The 13,904-nt window shown below is 45.6% G+C and overlaps 1 protein-coding gene across 1 annotated transcript in view; it reads left to right on the forward strand.

The window, feature by feature from the left end:
• Nucleotides 1-746: 746 nt before the first annotated feature.
• Nucleotides 747-13,904, forward strand: part of LHFPL2 (lipoma HMGIC fusion partner-like 2) — a 16,496-nt gene continuing 3,338 nt past the window's right edge. The window contains exon 1 of the mRNA XM_010187452.1: nt 747-1,321. Within this exon, the coding sequence (XP_010185754.1) occupies nt 892-1,321 (430 nt within the window). The 5' untranslated portion in view covers nt 747-891. The remainder of the gene's footprint in view (nt 1,322-13,904) is intronic.

Here is a 13,904-nt window from a genome sequence, read left to right on the forward strand (position 1 = left end):
AAGATTGGCTCAGCTGCAGTCAGCAGAAGCCCAAGAAATTGGAACCAGCTTCCTTCACTCCCCCTTGCACCCAGGTGCCCTTGACACATGGAGCTGTGCCCAGCTTCCTTGCCAAAGGCGCGCAATGCTTCCACCCTAAACTGAAGGCAGGAGCCGCACATCTGTGAAACTGCTTAAACGTGTATGAACATTTTGCTGGGTAACTGCCAGCAACCTTAGTAATTTTGACCAGAGGAAGATGATGGGGGCGTGGTGGTAGGAGTGGGTGGAACTGCTGGGTGTTACTGAGACTTTGCTTGCAAGGTGCTTGACAAACACCCGCAAAAACAGATACCATAAGTACAGCAGGCAGTGGGAGATTAATCACTCTCCTGGGACAAACCCGGGAGGTTTCCAGCAAGCTCTGTTTGACAGGCCCTTCTTAGAGCTTTAGCGTGTTGATGCAGATCTACAGAGACCTTGGTTCGTTGTGGGGGTGGAAACGAAGACTTTTTTCTCACTGCTGACGTGTTGTCTCTTTTTTTCTTGTAGGTGTGTGATGTCAGAGAGTGGACAGTCCTTGTGGCCTCCCCTGCCAGCCTGCAGTGTCATGTGCCAGTATGAATATTAAGAAGGAAAAGCATACTTCAGAGCTGTGCATCCCAGACAGAAAAAAGGAGGAAATAAACGGAGAGAACAAATGACTCCATTGCTTGCAAAACTTCAGGCTGTTCACTTTTTCTCCTGAGAAATTTCATCTTGGCCTTTGTGAGAGAGCTGAAATAGCAGGCAGAGCAGCCACAGTGATTTTCCTTGGGGTCCTTTTTTTTCTTCCTTAATTTAATTTTTTCTCCCTGGTCCCTGGATTTTTAAGACTGCCAGCTGCACTGATCACAAGCACTGGACAGCAATATGTGTCATGTCATTGTAACGTGTCGGTCAATGCTGTGGACTCTCCTGAGTATCGTGGTGGCTTTCGCAGAGCTCATCGCTTTCATGAGCACAGACTGGCTGATTGGCAAAGCAAAGCCTTCAAGTGCTGAGGATGTGGACAACAGAACGGAGGGGTCGCAAGAGCCCTACCATCCGACACTGGGTATCTACGGGCGCTGCACCAGAATTGCCCACATGCAGCTTTCCAGACGAGACACGCTTTGTGGTCCTTACGCCGAAAACTTCAGTGAGATTGCCAGTGGGTTCTGGCAGGCAACCGCTATTTTCCTAGCCATGGGAATCATGATTCTCTGTGCTGTGGCGTTTGTGTCTGTCTTTACTATGTGTGTGCAGAGTATTATGAAGAAAAGCATTTTTAATGTCTGTGGGCTGCTACAGGGGATTGCAGGTACGTGTACTTTGAGAGCAACTAAAGATTTTAATTTTGGGGACATTCAGCTGGAGAAATATGGCAGTTCTGTCCTGTCTACAGACAGACTGTGTTAGGCAGACCCAAAGCAGTTCTATATGCTGGTGTTTATGCAAACACAACCGAAATTTATAGCTACACAGCATGTAATACATTGACATTGGCAGCAGAAATGCAGCCTGTTGTGTGCCAAAATGAACCGACCTGTGTTGCTTTTGTTTGCGGTTCATTTTTTTCCCCTCTATTTAATCTCTTTCAGTAATAAAAACTTCTCTCTTTTGTTACCAGCAGAGAGCAAAGTTTATATACTCACATTGAGGCAGTCTATCTCCCTCTCACTACTATAGTAATTTTTCCATGGACAGAGGCAGTTCTCTGACTGCTTCAGCAGCTCCATGACTGTGCTGAGAGCAAATATCACTCCAGAGATAAGAACAATCTGCAGTTGCACACTCCATTCTCCAGTGTTTCAAGGCTGTGAGGTTGACAAGCAATACCTTATGACAAACCCTTTTGTTAGCCAGCTTATTGTTCAGCTGCAGTTACGCAGCCCAGTGAGCTTATCTTTTCACTGCTCGAGTATCAGCTGTTGTTTGCCTGAAAAGATTAATTGGTTCTAGAGATCTGATGTTTCTACTTAAACCCATGGATTTTACAGAGATTAAATGACTGTTAGTAAACCAACACTAGACAGCCTTAGTTAGAGAAGTATTTGGCTTTTGGTACTCACCAGTGAACCATGGCGAGAAATTGTCTCATATGCAGGTTTTCATCTTTTGTGCTGTGTGTGTGGTTGACAGGAGGAGGAGAGTGGTCTTCTGCCCTACTTCTGGCAGCTCTCAGAGCCCTGTGAGGAGGGAATGAGCAGGGCCACCTCCAATTTCGCTGTTGGTGGTGCTTTTAAGCAGATATTTTCAATTCATAAATTGGTTTTGTTACAACAGAATTTAGGAGTTTTAACTTGTTTGCTCAAAACATGAATCCAGTTTCTCCCCTCCTTACCTCTGCTCAAGTGGCCAAATGTGTTTGTGGTGACTGTCCTTAGACAGGAGGTGTAGTCATAGGTGTTCAAACCTTTATGAAGGTAGTTGGTTTCATTTCAATTTAGTTGAGACCTAAATTAATCTCACACTACACACAGGTGGGAAGTAGCAAAAACTGTTATTTGCTGCCTGCTGCAGCCCTCCAGAGCCAGCCGTATGGGCCAGGGTCCAGCTGACGCTGGCTCCTGGAGCACTAGCACGGTGGCTCTTGCTGTCCTCCACTTGTACACATCTTTGGTATAAAAGTGTGCTGCTTATTTCACGCCAGCCACAACGTATGGTTTGTGCTTCTGGGGCAGAATTAGATTCCTAAGTTGGCTCAAGATCCTCCTGTTGGCATGCAATTAGCAAATGAATGTCCTTTACATACAGGGTTAGTTACAGGTTTTGGTGTAGTCACTCTCAGTTTACAGAATTTGCCAGAATCAGTGCAACAAGGAAGCAGCTCTGTAGTGCAGATTAAGCCAGGGGAAGGTTGTAGCTCCTTGATTTCTTACCCTGTACTTCAGAAATAATCTATGACACTTGTTTTTCATGAGATGACATTACTTCTTCTCTGTTGGAGGAGTATTTATATGGGAGATGTTTGGCATGTCAGACTTGGGTCTGTTGAAAAGATAACTTTACTTTCAACTCTGATACCATCTCAAAATATCTAGTCTAACATCAAGATTAGCAGGCAGTAGGTTCTTGTATCTTATAATACTGTTCTGGAGACCACGTATTTCTGAGTAAATACATGCAAAGACAGTTTCATGTTTTATTATCAATCCATCAGTACCTCTAATGGCACTTGTGGCCTTAATAATTGAACAGTAAATTAGACAAAGCATTTCTTACATGTTAGGGGATAGACGGGTCCTTTTTGAGCTGTACGAAGGAAAGCAGCACTTCCCTTCTTATAGTTCAGATAAATGACACAGCATGAAACCGGGTAATAGAGAGGTCACGTTGCTGAAACTGTTGATGAGAGTGCGCCTGCCAGTGTTTGCAGCCAGGCGTCTTGTGGCTAGCAACTCATTTTCTCAAGATTAGTTTTATTTGGTCCACTGCTACTTTTGTGCCAGTTGCCTTACAGTATCTGCTTACTTAGTTGAAATTATTTTCCTTATGACTTACTACACTTGTTAATTTCCACTTTCACAGCTCCTGAGTTTTGGAAACAAGTTGCTGTCATGGTTAGTCCATACAGGGGATTGTGATAGCTTATACTAGTGCCCTGACTGGAGAACAAGATACAACCCTGCCTTAATTGTCTCTGTCCTGAGATCATTCTTTCAAATGTGAACAATTATGTTTTCAATAAGTGTATGAGAAGAATTCACAAAATGATTTTGTTTATCAGCTTATATCAGTCCAATGTTTGCAAGTAGTCAAACATTGCATTTTCAAAGATGAGATGCACCCATGGTAGAGTCATCTACAGGAACTCAGGGTCCTGCAGACTTAATCTCATTTAAAATCTCTGTATCTTTGCAGTAGAGACTGAGTATTATTAAAAACACACAACTAGTTAATTTATTCCTGGAATTCATAATGAAAAAACAGTAGGAGACACTGAATATATATATTCAGTCCAGCCACTTTGCTTGTGACCTGGATGATGCCCATGGTGAAATCTCAGAACCGAAAGCACTATCTCTTCTATTATGGCCCTTCGGCAAATGTGCAAACTCTCATTTAGGTAAACAGGAAGGACCTGTACACATATCTGGCCCATAGAAGCTTTGTTGTGGTTTGTTGTTTGTTTTTTTTTGTCACAGAAAATTAGAAATACCCAGCCATAAAGGAAGAAAATACGGCTTTTGTTTAAACTCCTGTAATTCCTTTGTTAGAGAGCAAGACCTTCCACTACTTATTTTCAGACTGCAGTGCCTTTCATTCTCGAGCTGCAGAAACAGTAATCAGTGGCCCTGGTTTTGGAGATGTTTGAGGATCGTTTCATCTAGAAAAGCATCTTTTCTCTGCAACTGAGAGTGCAAAGAATGGAGCCCTGTAATTGAATAGATAATTACTACCCAGCAGCAAGAAGACCATGCAGGCTTCCATTTGAATGTCTTTTTGGGAAAAGTATTCTATTTTTACAGTCTGTGAATCACTTGAAATGCGGAGGCTAGAAAAGGCATCATGTTACTGTATGGTAGCCGATAAGTACCAATTCAAAGTAAATTTTCACAGTAGTTGTAAGAAGTTAATAATTGGTGATCCCCTACTGATGTATCTTGGTAAGCATATGTGATAGTTGCATATGTGTTTACAAGCCTTGTTTGGGCCTGGGTACTTCACTTTGGTACTAAGTAGTATAATCTAAACATAACCTGGCTTAGGACAGAACCTAAAACAGGTTTGACTTCTGTGTCTGACACAGTTTCCTTTATGAAGTTCATCAGCAACAGCTTTTCTTGGCTCTGTTTTGTGACTGCTGAGGGCACAGCTGGCAGCTGCCCTGCGGTGTCGTGGCTGGGCGGTCTTGGCCCCTTCCCCACAGCCAGTGGTTGCAGCTGCCGGACGTGCAGGTGAGCCACAACCCAGCAGCATCACCCTGACCGTACGTCAGGAGGTGGGAGGTAATTCGCAGTGTGTGTGTTATCTCAACTGCAAAACTTGAGCAGGCCCTGGTGTTTCCTTGTGGGAAGCTGCACCATCATGTGCCTGGGCAGGCTTTGGGGAGAGCAGAGGGGAGAGGAAAGCTTTCCTGTCGCGTCAGGAAAGCCGCTGGGTTTGGGAGTTTACTTTCTGTAACTCCTGCTTTGCCATGCTGGTGCGGGGCTGCTTTGCCAGGCAGGTTTACCAAAAGGGGAACAAATCGCTCCTATTTTTAAAGTCTTCCCAGAGTGCTGATGGCTTCATCTGGGAGGCCTCTTGTGGGTCACCCCCTTCTTACCACTTTGTTCATGGTTTGCTCTCTCCTAGCTCAAATGGTGCTTGACTAGATGGGTTTCTGACAGAAGCATGAAAAAAAAAAAAAAAGCAAAAAGCATGTGAAAATTGAGTTGCATCAGTCAGGAGACCAGCTGTGTCCCAGCCGTGCACCAAGGGGTGTCTCTGATTTGGTCAGGTGAATGCATGGCTGCGTTTTGCCATTCCATGGCTGTGCAGGCAGTTACGTCTTTAACAGATTCACGTCCAGTCAGATGAAGCAGATGTTCCTGTCTTCAAAGGCCGCTGCAGGTGGGCTGAGAGCATTAGGTTTCTCCTGACACTTGGAGTCTGTCTGCTTGGGCCCACATGCTGCAGGTTTTTACTTCCCTCCTTCATTCTAGCATTGCTGGGGATGACTTGGCTTCTTCCTTTCCAGGGTCCTTCTTCAGTATCTCCTTTCATAACCCAGCACTGAGGTTTCCTTAACATTTCTCCCTACTTTATTCTTGCTGAGCATGTCCTCTTGTACTCCTACTTTCTTCAGGGAAGCCATTTCTTTCCCCTGATGCTTGTCCTGCACAGTCCTGAGCACTGAAGTCTCCTCCACAGTACTTTCTCTTTTCAGGTATCTCACACGGTCTCCTGTTTTCATTCTTCTGTCCTTTCTGTGGTTTCTTATTTTTTCTCTTTTATTACTGTTATGTCTTCTCCAGTTTCCTTCTGTTTATACCAATCTTGGGGCACTCCTCCCTCAGAAACTACTGCAGTACTGGGTAGTAGTTCAGTTCCAGGGGTGCAGCTTTACCCTTCAAAAGCAAGGAAACTTTGCCACATTTTTCTAGAATGAAGAGGTGAAACCCAGTTTGAAGCCAGCTGTATCTGTAGCAGCCTATCTTTGCTGCTGGAAGAGTTTGTTTTCCATCTATTGCACCAAGAAATAGTTCAGTGCATTATACTTTTCGGTAATGATTTCCATTTGGGTGGCTGGGTGATTAGGAAGCTGGCCTAAGCAGAGCATGATGGGAACCATCTGAAGGGGAAGAGGATCTGGAGCTGTGCATAGGGGTGCATGAAGTCGGATCTGCCTGTGCAGGGTGAGCTGGTGGTGCGTGGGACTGTGCAGCTGCACACTCCTACTTTTGGGAAGTAAGGAGGCCGCTGGGAGTTGCAGAGGAGAAAACTGAAGAGGAAGCGGGAAATCAGCCAGGACTTTTCTTGGAGAGGAGAGAAAACACAGAAGAAGCAGCAAGCTGCTGTGGAGGGAGCATGGGGCTGCTAGAGCTCTTTGATGCTGAGAGTGTGATGCAGAATGTTTTGATAGTTGCAGAATAGTTTAGGATATTTGGTTGTAGGCAGCAGCATGCTGTAAAAAGCATTATTTTGTCTGAGAAAGGGCCAAGCTGGTGAGCAAGGAAGGAGGCACCTTGTGAGCCCACATTGCTGCTTGTGGGCACAGGAAGCTGCTGCTCAGCCAGGAAGCTCTGGCAGCAGGAGAGCAGAGCGAGAGTGGTTTTGCCCTTGAAGGCAAGGAAGCTCTTTGTTTGTCTTTCTAAAATGCAGAGCACACATTTTTCAAAAAGCATATTTCCTCTTGGATTCAGCTCAGAGTTTTTATTTTCTGATCCCAGAATTCTGAATTCTTGGAGTGGGAAGAAAGAAAAAAAGGGGATAGGGGGAGGATTTCTAATGGAAATCCTGACAGTCTGAACTGCTTTTGCTGTCTGCGGTGTAGTGCTTCCTGTAACCTATATGGCCAAATGCCAGCACCACATCTAATACACACTTGGCTGCTGAAAGTTCAAGCACAGGGGACTGACTGTTGTGTTGCACTATGCTAGGGAAGGAAAATCAAGTTCAAGGGCTAAACTGCTGTTGTGCCTGAGAGGGAGAGTATTAGTAACTTCAAAGAAATAAAGTGAAGATTTCAGTGTTTTGATAGATTTGGTGGTCACCTCATCTCCTGCGCTACCCAGGTGGGTGAGTGGGAACCAACAGACACACAGCAGATTGTAGATAGAAGAGAAAAATAATTTAAAAACCTCAGGTATTCAGTGATCAAGTTTGGCAGCTGATTTGCTCAGCAAGCATAAATCTTTTTCATCAAACCATGCTCACTATGAGGTTTTCATGCTACCCACTAAGAAATGTTTTACTGTGGCACATACAGAATCAGAGAATGTTAGGAGTTGGAAGGGACCTCTGAAGATCATCCAGTCCAACCCCCCTGCCAGAGCAGGATCACCTAGACCAGGTCACACAGGAACGTGTCCAGGCGGGTTTTGAATGTCTCCAGAGAAGGAGACTCCACAGCCTCTCTGGGCAGCCTGGTCCAGTGCTCTGTCACCATCACAGTGGAAAAGTTTTTCCTTATGTTCACATGGAACTTCCTATGCTCCAGCTTGCACCTATTGCCCCTGGTCCTGTCATTGGACATCACAGAGAAGAGCCTGGCTCCTTCCTCCTGACACTCGCCCTGTACAAATTTATAAACATCAATGAGGTCACCCCTCAGTCTCCTCTTCTCCAAGCTAAACAGACCCAGCTCCCTCAGCTGCTCCTCATAAGGGAGATGCTCCACTCCCTCCATCATCTTTGTGGCTCTGCACTGGACTCTTTCAAGCAATTCCCTGTTCTCCTTGAATGCGCACCAAAGTCCCTTACCTCTGCCCACATAGGTGAGATGCTGAGAACATCTTTACATCCCCACCCTGGCGGTGCAGGGTAAGAGCTGCCCCCTGAGAGAGCAGGGGAGAGTGGGAGGGTAACAGGGCTCCTTTTCCATCAGATTTTTGCTTCCAGGCCACAGAGCCAAGCCTGATGCTGCTGCTTGTGTATAGGATGCAGACACTAGGAAAATACTTAAACTCAATAAATGCAATGTTTTCACTCAAAGGCAAGAAAAAAGATGAAAGAGGCTCTTTCAAGATGGAGGGCTGCCTTATGCTTAGCTTCTGTCTTTGGTATATCTGGTGTCATGGTGAAATTGGTGGGTTTGAGTTTTGCTTACTTCCCCGATGCAGATGACCTGCACTCTGCTGCTGTTTGACCCACAAAGCCACCCGAAGTTCTCCCCTTCCTGCATCCCCCTTCACCCTTCTTGCTGAGCCTTGGTTCCTTTGCAGCAACTCCCCCCTGCAGCCCTGAGGTGATTTGTGCTGCAGGGTCAGTATTGAGGAAATGTAGTGCCATGAAAAAGACAGCCTGCAGCCCTTTTACCTCTGCTTAAGCCCAGGCAGGTTGTTGCTTTGGGTGCCCTTGAGGAGCTGTGGTTGGGTGGTGGTGGTTTTCATTCCCTTTCTGCTGATTCAGCATAAGCCATTTGATGGTTTGGAGGGAGCATGGCGCTCACTGGTCAAACAGCAGTGGAAAAGGGTATGATAAGTGGTGTGAAACATGTTGGGTCTTCTCTGCTTCTTTCATGAACAGAGTAAGTGAAACAGCGTGGTATTTCCTTCCCTGACTCAGGAACCTCCTGAATTTACCATCCACAACTGAGTTTCTCATTTAGCAGCTTTTCAAGCCTTTTATTGGGACATCCTAGATTAAAAAAGCTCAATGCTTCATAGGCTTTTAAGGTAAAATTGAGAGGTGACTAGCCCTCATGGCTGTACCTGAGCAATAGCCCTGTGAGTGGAGAGGTCTTTGGTTACCTCTGCATTGCTGAAAACTCTAAATGTTTGGCTTTTCCCCTAAAAGGTGCTTTATCTTGACTTAATTGCAGGTTCACCGTCTGCCACATGGGAGCCCCCATACTGTGGTTAATTCACTCCACATGGCCCAGGGCCAGCAAAGAGGCGGTGGTGTCATTTCAGGGCTTGGGACCAGTCTCACTTTGAGCCTTCACATTTCCTTCCCTCCCAACTAATGGGGACTCTCACCACGTGTATAAAAATCATTAAAACCTAATGGGGAATTTGCTCTCCCCTCTCCTAAAAACAGGACTCTGCAGGCTCACACTTTGTTACAGAGAAGTTCGAGCAGTTAGATCACACCAGTACAAAAATAAATCCCAAATCCCCCATATGATGTCATTCTGCCAAATCAACCCACGTGAGACTGAGGAACTGAATTCTTTTTGGTTTTTTCTGTGGGTAGCAACATATACGTAATAGTTGAGTCTCATACCGGTAGACCCCTGCACTGCATTGCTGTCCCTGTTTCCACACCCCAACATCAGTAATGCCATCAGAAGTTTACATGTGTTTGCATAGGTTTGGCTGTGAATGAGCATCTTTGATTTGCTTAATAAATGGGAAAAGACACATGACCAAATTGCATAGTTAATTTACTGCTGAAAAGAGAAGGGATCTTATCCTGTTCCTCAGCTTGGGGAAGTCAGTGGTCAGGGAACTGCTTACCCTTATATGTTCATGAGACAATTTTAAAGGGAAAAATATACCAGTGCAGGTTTTGAGCCATCACCTGATTATAGTTTTAGACAATAAATTCTCCTGCCTCAGTTTAGGGTATACCAAGTACACTGAAATCTGTATAAGGCTGCAGTCCTCTGCAGTGACTGCAGATGTGGTGATATGGACCTTGCCTTGGTGCACAGCCCTCAACAGCCACACTTCCAACTTACTCAAATCCCCTCTGCTTGTGTGACCTGCATGGAGTGTGATGGCCAGGTAGGCTTTTTTAAGCATTGATTTTTGTAATGTTATGGAATTTTGTTTTGTTGTGCAGTGTTTCCAAGTGGGCCACAGGCCGCCTCAGAGGCAATAGGGTGTGCAGAGTCTCCCCTTTCTTTTTGGACAAAGACCTTTTTGGATTTGGTCAGCTGCTTGCATTTGGTGGGTCTGGCAGTCATCCAGGGGGATGGAGAGCAGCTGCAGAGGCAGGTCTGGGGTCCTGTGCTGTGGGTACCAGAGTCAGCACTCCCTAAATCACCTCAGCACTACCCTCATCCTTTTCGTGTAGCCAGTGTGAAGTGCTGAGACCACCATATTAGCTGGCCTGAGCCCGCAATGTTAGTTCTCATCTGATTAAAATGAGATTACTGAATCATTTGGCAGGGCTGAAGGTATCTGTAATACAGCTGCTGTGTAGGAGGCCGTCGCTTTGGTTGTCTGTTGGTGCATGAAACAGTCAAAAGCATGCAAATGGCAACCTGGTAGTACTCCTGGCTGGGTAGCGGTTGATCAGGGAATGTTTGCATATGCAAAGGCCTCCTGCAGTTAAGCTAGCATAGTGCATTTGTATAAATATTTTACACATTTGAAATTGTTCAGGTATTCAGGGAGTGTATTGACACGTTTGAAACTATGAGCAATACAGTCAGGGTTATTTCTGATGCAATGCGCTTGGGCTGAGCACGAGTGCCCTGTGGCTGTGCAGAAGATAAGAAGGATTGGGATCGCTGCCCCTGAGGAGGGGACCTGCCTGCGCTGCCTGTTGGTGCTGTGCAAGGCCAGTCTGTCCCTGCCTTCACCCTTTTCTTCTCCTCTCTTAAAGTGTTGTTGCTCAGTGGTGCTGCTCCGTGGGAGCCTGTTGCAGTGCCACCTCATTGATCACAGCTGCTTAATTTCCTGTTTCTTCAGCAGCATTTAAAAGCTTTTTTGCTGTTTTGCTAGGAAATGAGAAGATAGTTTCAGGCTTTCCAATGGAAATTGGCTTTGTTAGTGTATGCTGTTGTTTAATATGGCACAACAGCAGCTGCACAGGAGGCTGTCAAAACTAAATGGCATGCCTTCACTTACCTAAACAAGCATCTGCCTAACCCGTCTGCAGGGTTGCTTCCAAGGAGGGAATGAACAAGCTTTTGCTCAGCTCTGACCCCAGCATGTTACATGATGCACAAATGCCCACTGCAGTAACGGGTCTGTTGGGTCTCCGTGATGTTGGCCTGGTCGCGCTCCTGCGGTGTCTACAAACCAGGAGCAATTGCTTCCTGCAGTCCCAGGCCCTTAAAGGGGTAAAGTTCTGGTGCACAAATACAAAAAGGATTCTCCTACAGAAAAAGTATTACTGAGCTGTTGGCAGAAATTTCGTTGCACAGTGGTGCAGTCTGCCATAGTTGTATTGTTATTTCACAGTAGGCTGTAGTGTTTTGCTTTGGTGGCTTAGGAGAAAGGAGTTGCTTTTACATAATTTGAATATAGAAGGGCTGATGTTTAATAGGTTGTCTGTGTTGTAATCAGGAAATATATTTTAGTCTAATAATCCAAATAAATTCCAAATCTCATCATTTCCTAAGGCTTGTTTTTGAAAACAGGTAATTGGGAATTGATAATAGTGTTATGTGGGCAAATTGTCTTAAGTGAAAGATGGGAAGATGTTCTCTGCTGACAGACTTGTACCGAAGAGTTTTAGATGAGGTCTCTGAATAAAAAGGTAATTTAAATAGTTTTCTGTTGTCATTCCTAGGCATCTGGCAGCATTGTAATGCATTCTTTCAGACCTCTGTTTTAAGGAATCCTAAGAGGAAAGGTAACTGAGCAACAACTAACAGAAAGGAAAATGTCCTTGTGAAAAATTACCATACTGATTAAGGAAGTGAGACAGAGCTGATTAAGAAGTAGGAACAAGGGGGTGTGTACAGCAGAAGCTGCGCTCCCAGCAGCACACCTGTGCTCAGAAGGGGTTAAGTCTGGAGCAGAGCAAGCCTGGGCTCTGGGGGCCTGTAGAGGAGCACAGTGGTAAAACAGCCCATAATGTTCTCAAAATGAGTTTGTTCCTCCCAGCAGGGGCACAGACAGCGATAATTCGACAGGTAGATTGGCTGTGAATTAAAACTCTAATTTACTGTGTGTTAGCATGGAGAGCTGAAAGGGTTTGTTGCAGAAAACTCTTCCTTCAGACAGAGCACTAGATTTTTGTTCTTTCTCTTGAAGATTGGCTTCCTTTCAAGGACACTGGGATGAGCACAACCTGATTTATTAGGAAAATAAGTCCCTATCATTAATACTCACTGTCTTCCTGCAAGATATGTCTCAAGGCAAGCTGTTGAAAGGAGATAACTGTTGCTTCATCAGGATTATGCTGACGTAAAATTAGAGAACACAAAACTGAGCTTTGTACTTCTGTGGCTAACAGAAGCTTACATGCTTTAATCTTAATTTGCAGCATTAAGTGGCTTAGAAAGCTGCACCATACAGATTAAATACAGAAGTAATATTTGAATGAGACAAGTGTAAGAGTAACTGAATGAAACAAATGAAATGAAACTGAAATTCAAGAAAGCTGAGAATTGTAATAGTTGATCCAGAGAGCAACTTTTATTCACAGATCTGTAGGTTTTATTAGGAGCTGGTGTTGTGTTTCTGTGCACTGTGAGTACAAATGAACACCCAGGATAAGGTTCTTGGCTCCCCTTCCCAGCCCCCTGTAAGCTCCAGGCTGTGCTCTTTGCTGTTTTTTTGTTCGCCAGAGCAATACCTCACTACTGGGTCTGTGCAGCCCATCCAGCACCCTCCTCTGTCTCAAAGCAAAACCACACACCTCCATGTCACTTTGTGCTGTCCACAGGCAACTGAAAACCCATTTCTCTTCCTTCAGCATTTTTCCCAAGACTGCCCTGTTGCAGAGGCTGTGGAAGAAAGCCTTGGTAAGTGGCAGGCTATGGATGTGGTGACACAGTGCCAGTGCAGTGGTCAGGGTTATCTCAGTTGTGCTTTGCACTCGGTCTCTGTGTGTCTCATCTGAAAAGCGGGTGCTCTGCTGCTGGAGGCTGAAACTGAGCAGAGCTCGCAGGCTCTGTGGTGATGGGAGTAAGTGACCAAAATGAGGGAGCTGCAGGCAGGTGAGTGCCGGGGACTGAGCAGTGGCTACAGAAAGGCAGGGCCGTAGGCAGTTAACCATAAACCTCTATCAAAGAAGCAGAGAGGTGTAAAGGACCTGGTCAGGCTCTGCCCTGTGGTGTGAGAATTTGCCATGTTTTTTTCCCGTGTGGATCATCTGGCCACAGATGGGCCTGTAAGTGGGTTTAGCTCAGCTGCAGGTGCTTCCGCCTGTGTCAGATGTGTAGATCAAGACTACAGTATTAGCCATAGGGACAGCCCTTTGGCTTTTTCGTGTTGCATGAAATGGTTACGCAGTGCTCCTTAGGCCAAAGGTTGAAGAGCACAGAGGCAGCTGAACGGTCCCTGTTGCCTTTGACTGTTTTGCATGTCTAAAAGCAGACTTTGATTTTCCAAGCAGCATCACACCGTGTCCTACCTTGCACCCCCTGCTATATCTTACCTTGTTCTCTCCACATGGGTGTTTTTCCTTCTCTTCCTTCTGCATCCGTGCTCCCAGGAGCAGAGAGGTGGTTGTTCTTTCTGGGGGGGTCTCTGAAGGCAGCTGCTCTGCTTACAAGTACTTGTACAGTTAAGTGCTTTGGGTTGCTAGCTTCTGTTTTAGTCCATAGTTTGCTCTGTTGTGGGGTGGTAAAGCATCATGTCTGTTTTGTTTAAGCTGCAGGAGTCACTGGGATGAGCTGTGTAGCCTGTGAGCATCTCTTTTGTAGTTACTGGGAAGCAGGAGGCAAAGCATCCCTTGATCTTTTTACTTGAGCACCCCTTTTTGGGCAGAGAGGGTGAGTCAAAAGGGTATCTGTGCAGCCTCTGCAGCTCAGCCATTGCAGTAGGTACTGGACCTTTGAGCTGAAGGCAGGATGTGGAGCCTGGGCCTGTCACTTGCCGTTAGGTCAGCCCGCAACCCAGGGAGTCCCATTC

Source organism: Mesitornis unicolor, unplaced genomic scaffold (genome assembly GCF_000695765.1).
Source record: "Mesitornis unicolor isolate BGI_N332 unplaced genomic scaffold, ASM69576v1 scaffold27166, whole genome shotgun sequence".
NCBI classification, from domain to species: Eukaryota; Metazoa; Chordata; class Aves; order Mesitornithiformes; family Mesitornithidae; genus Mesitornis; species Mesitornis unicolor.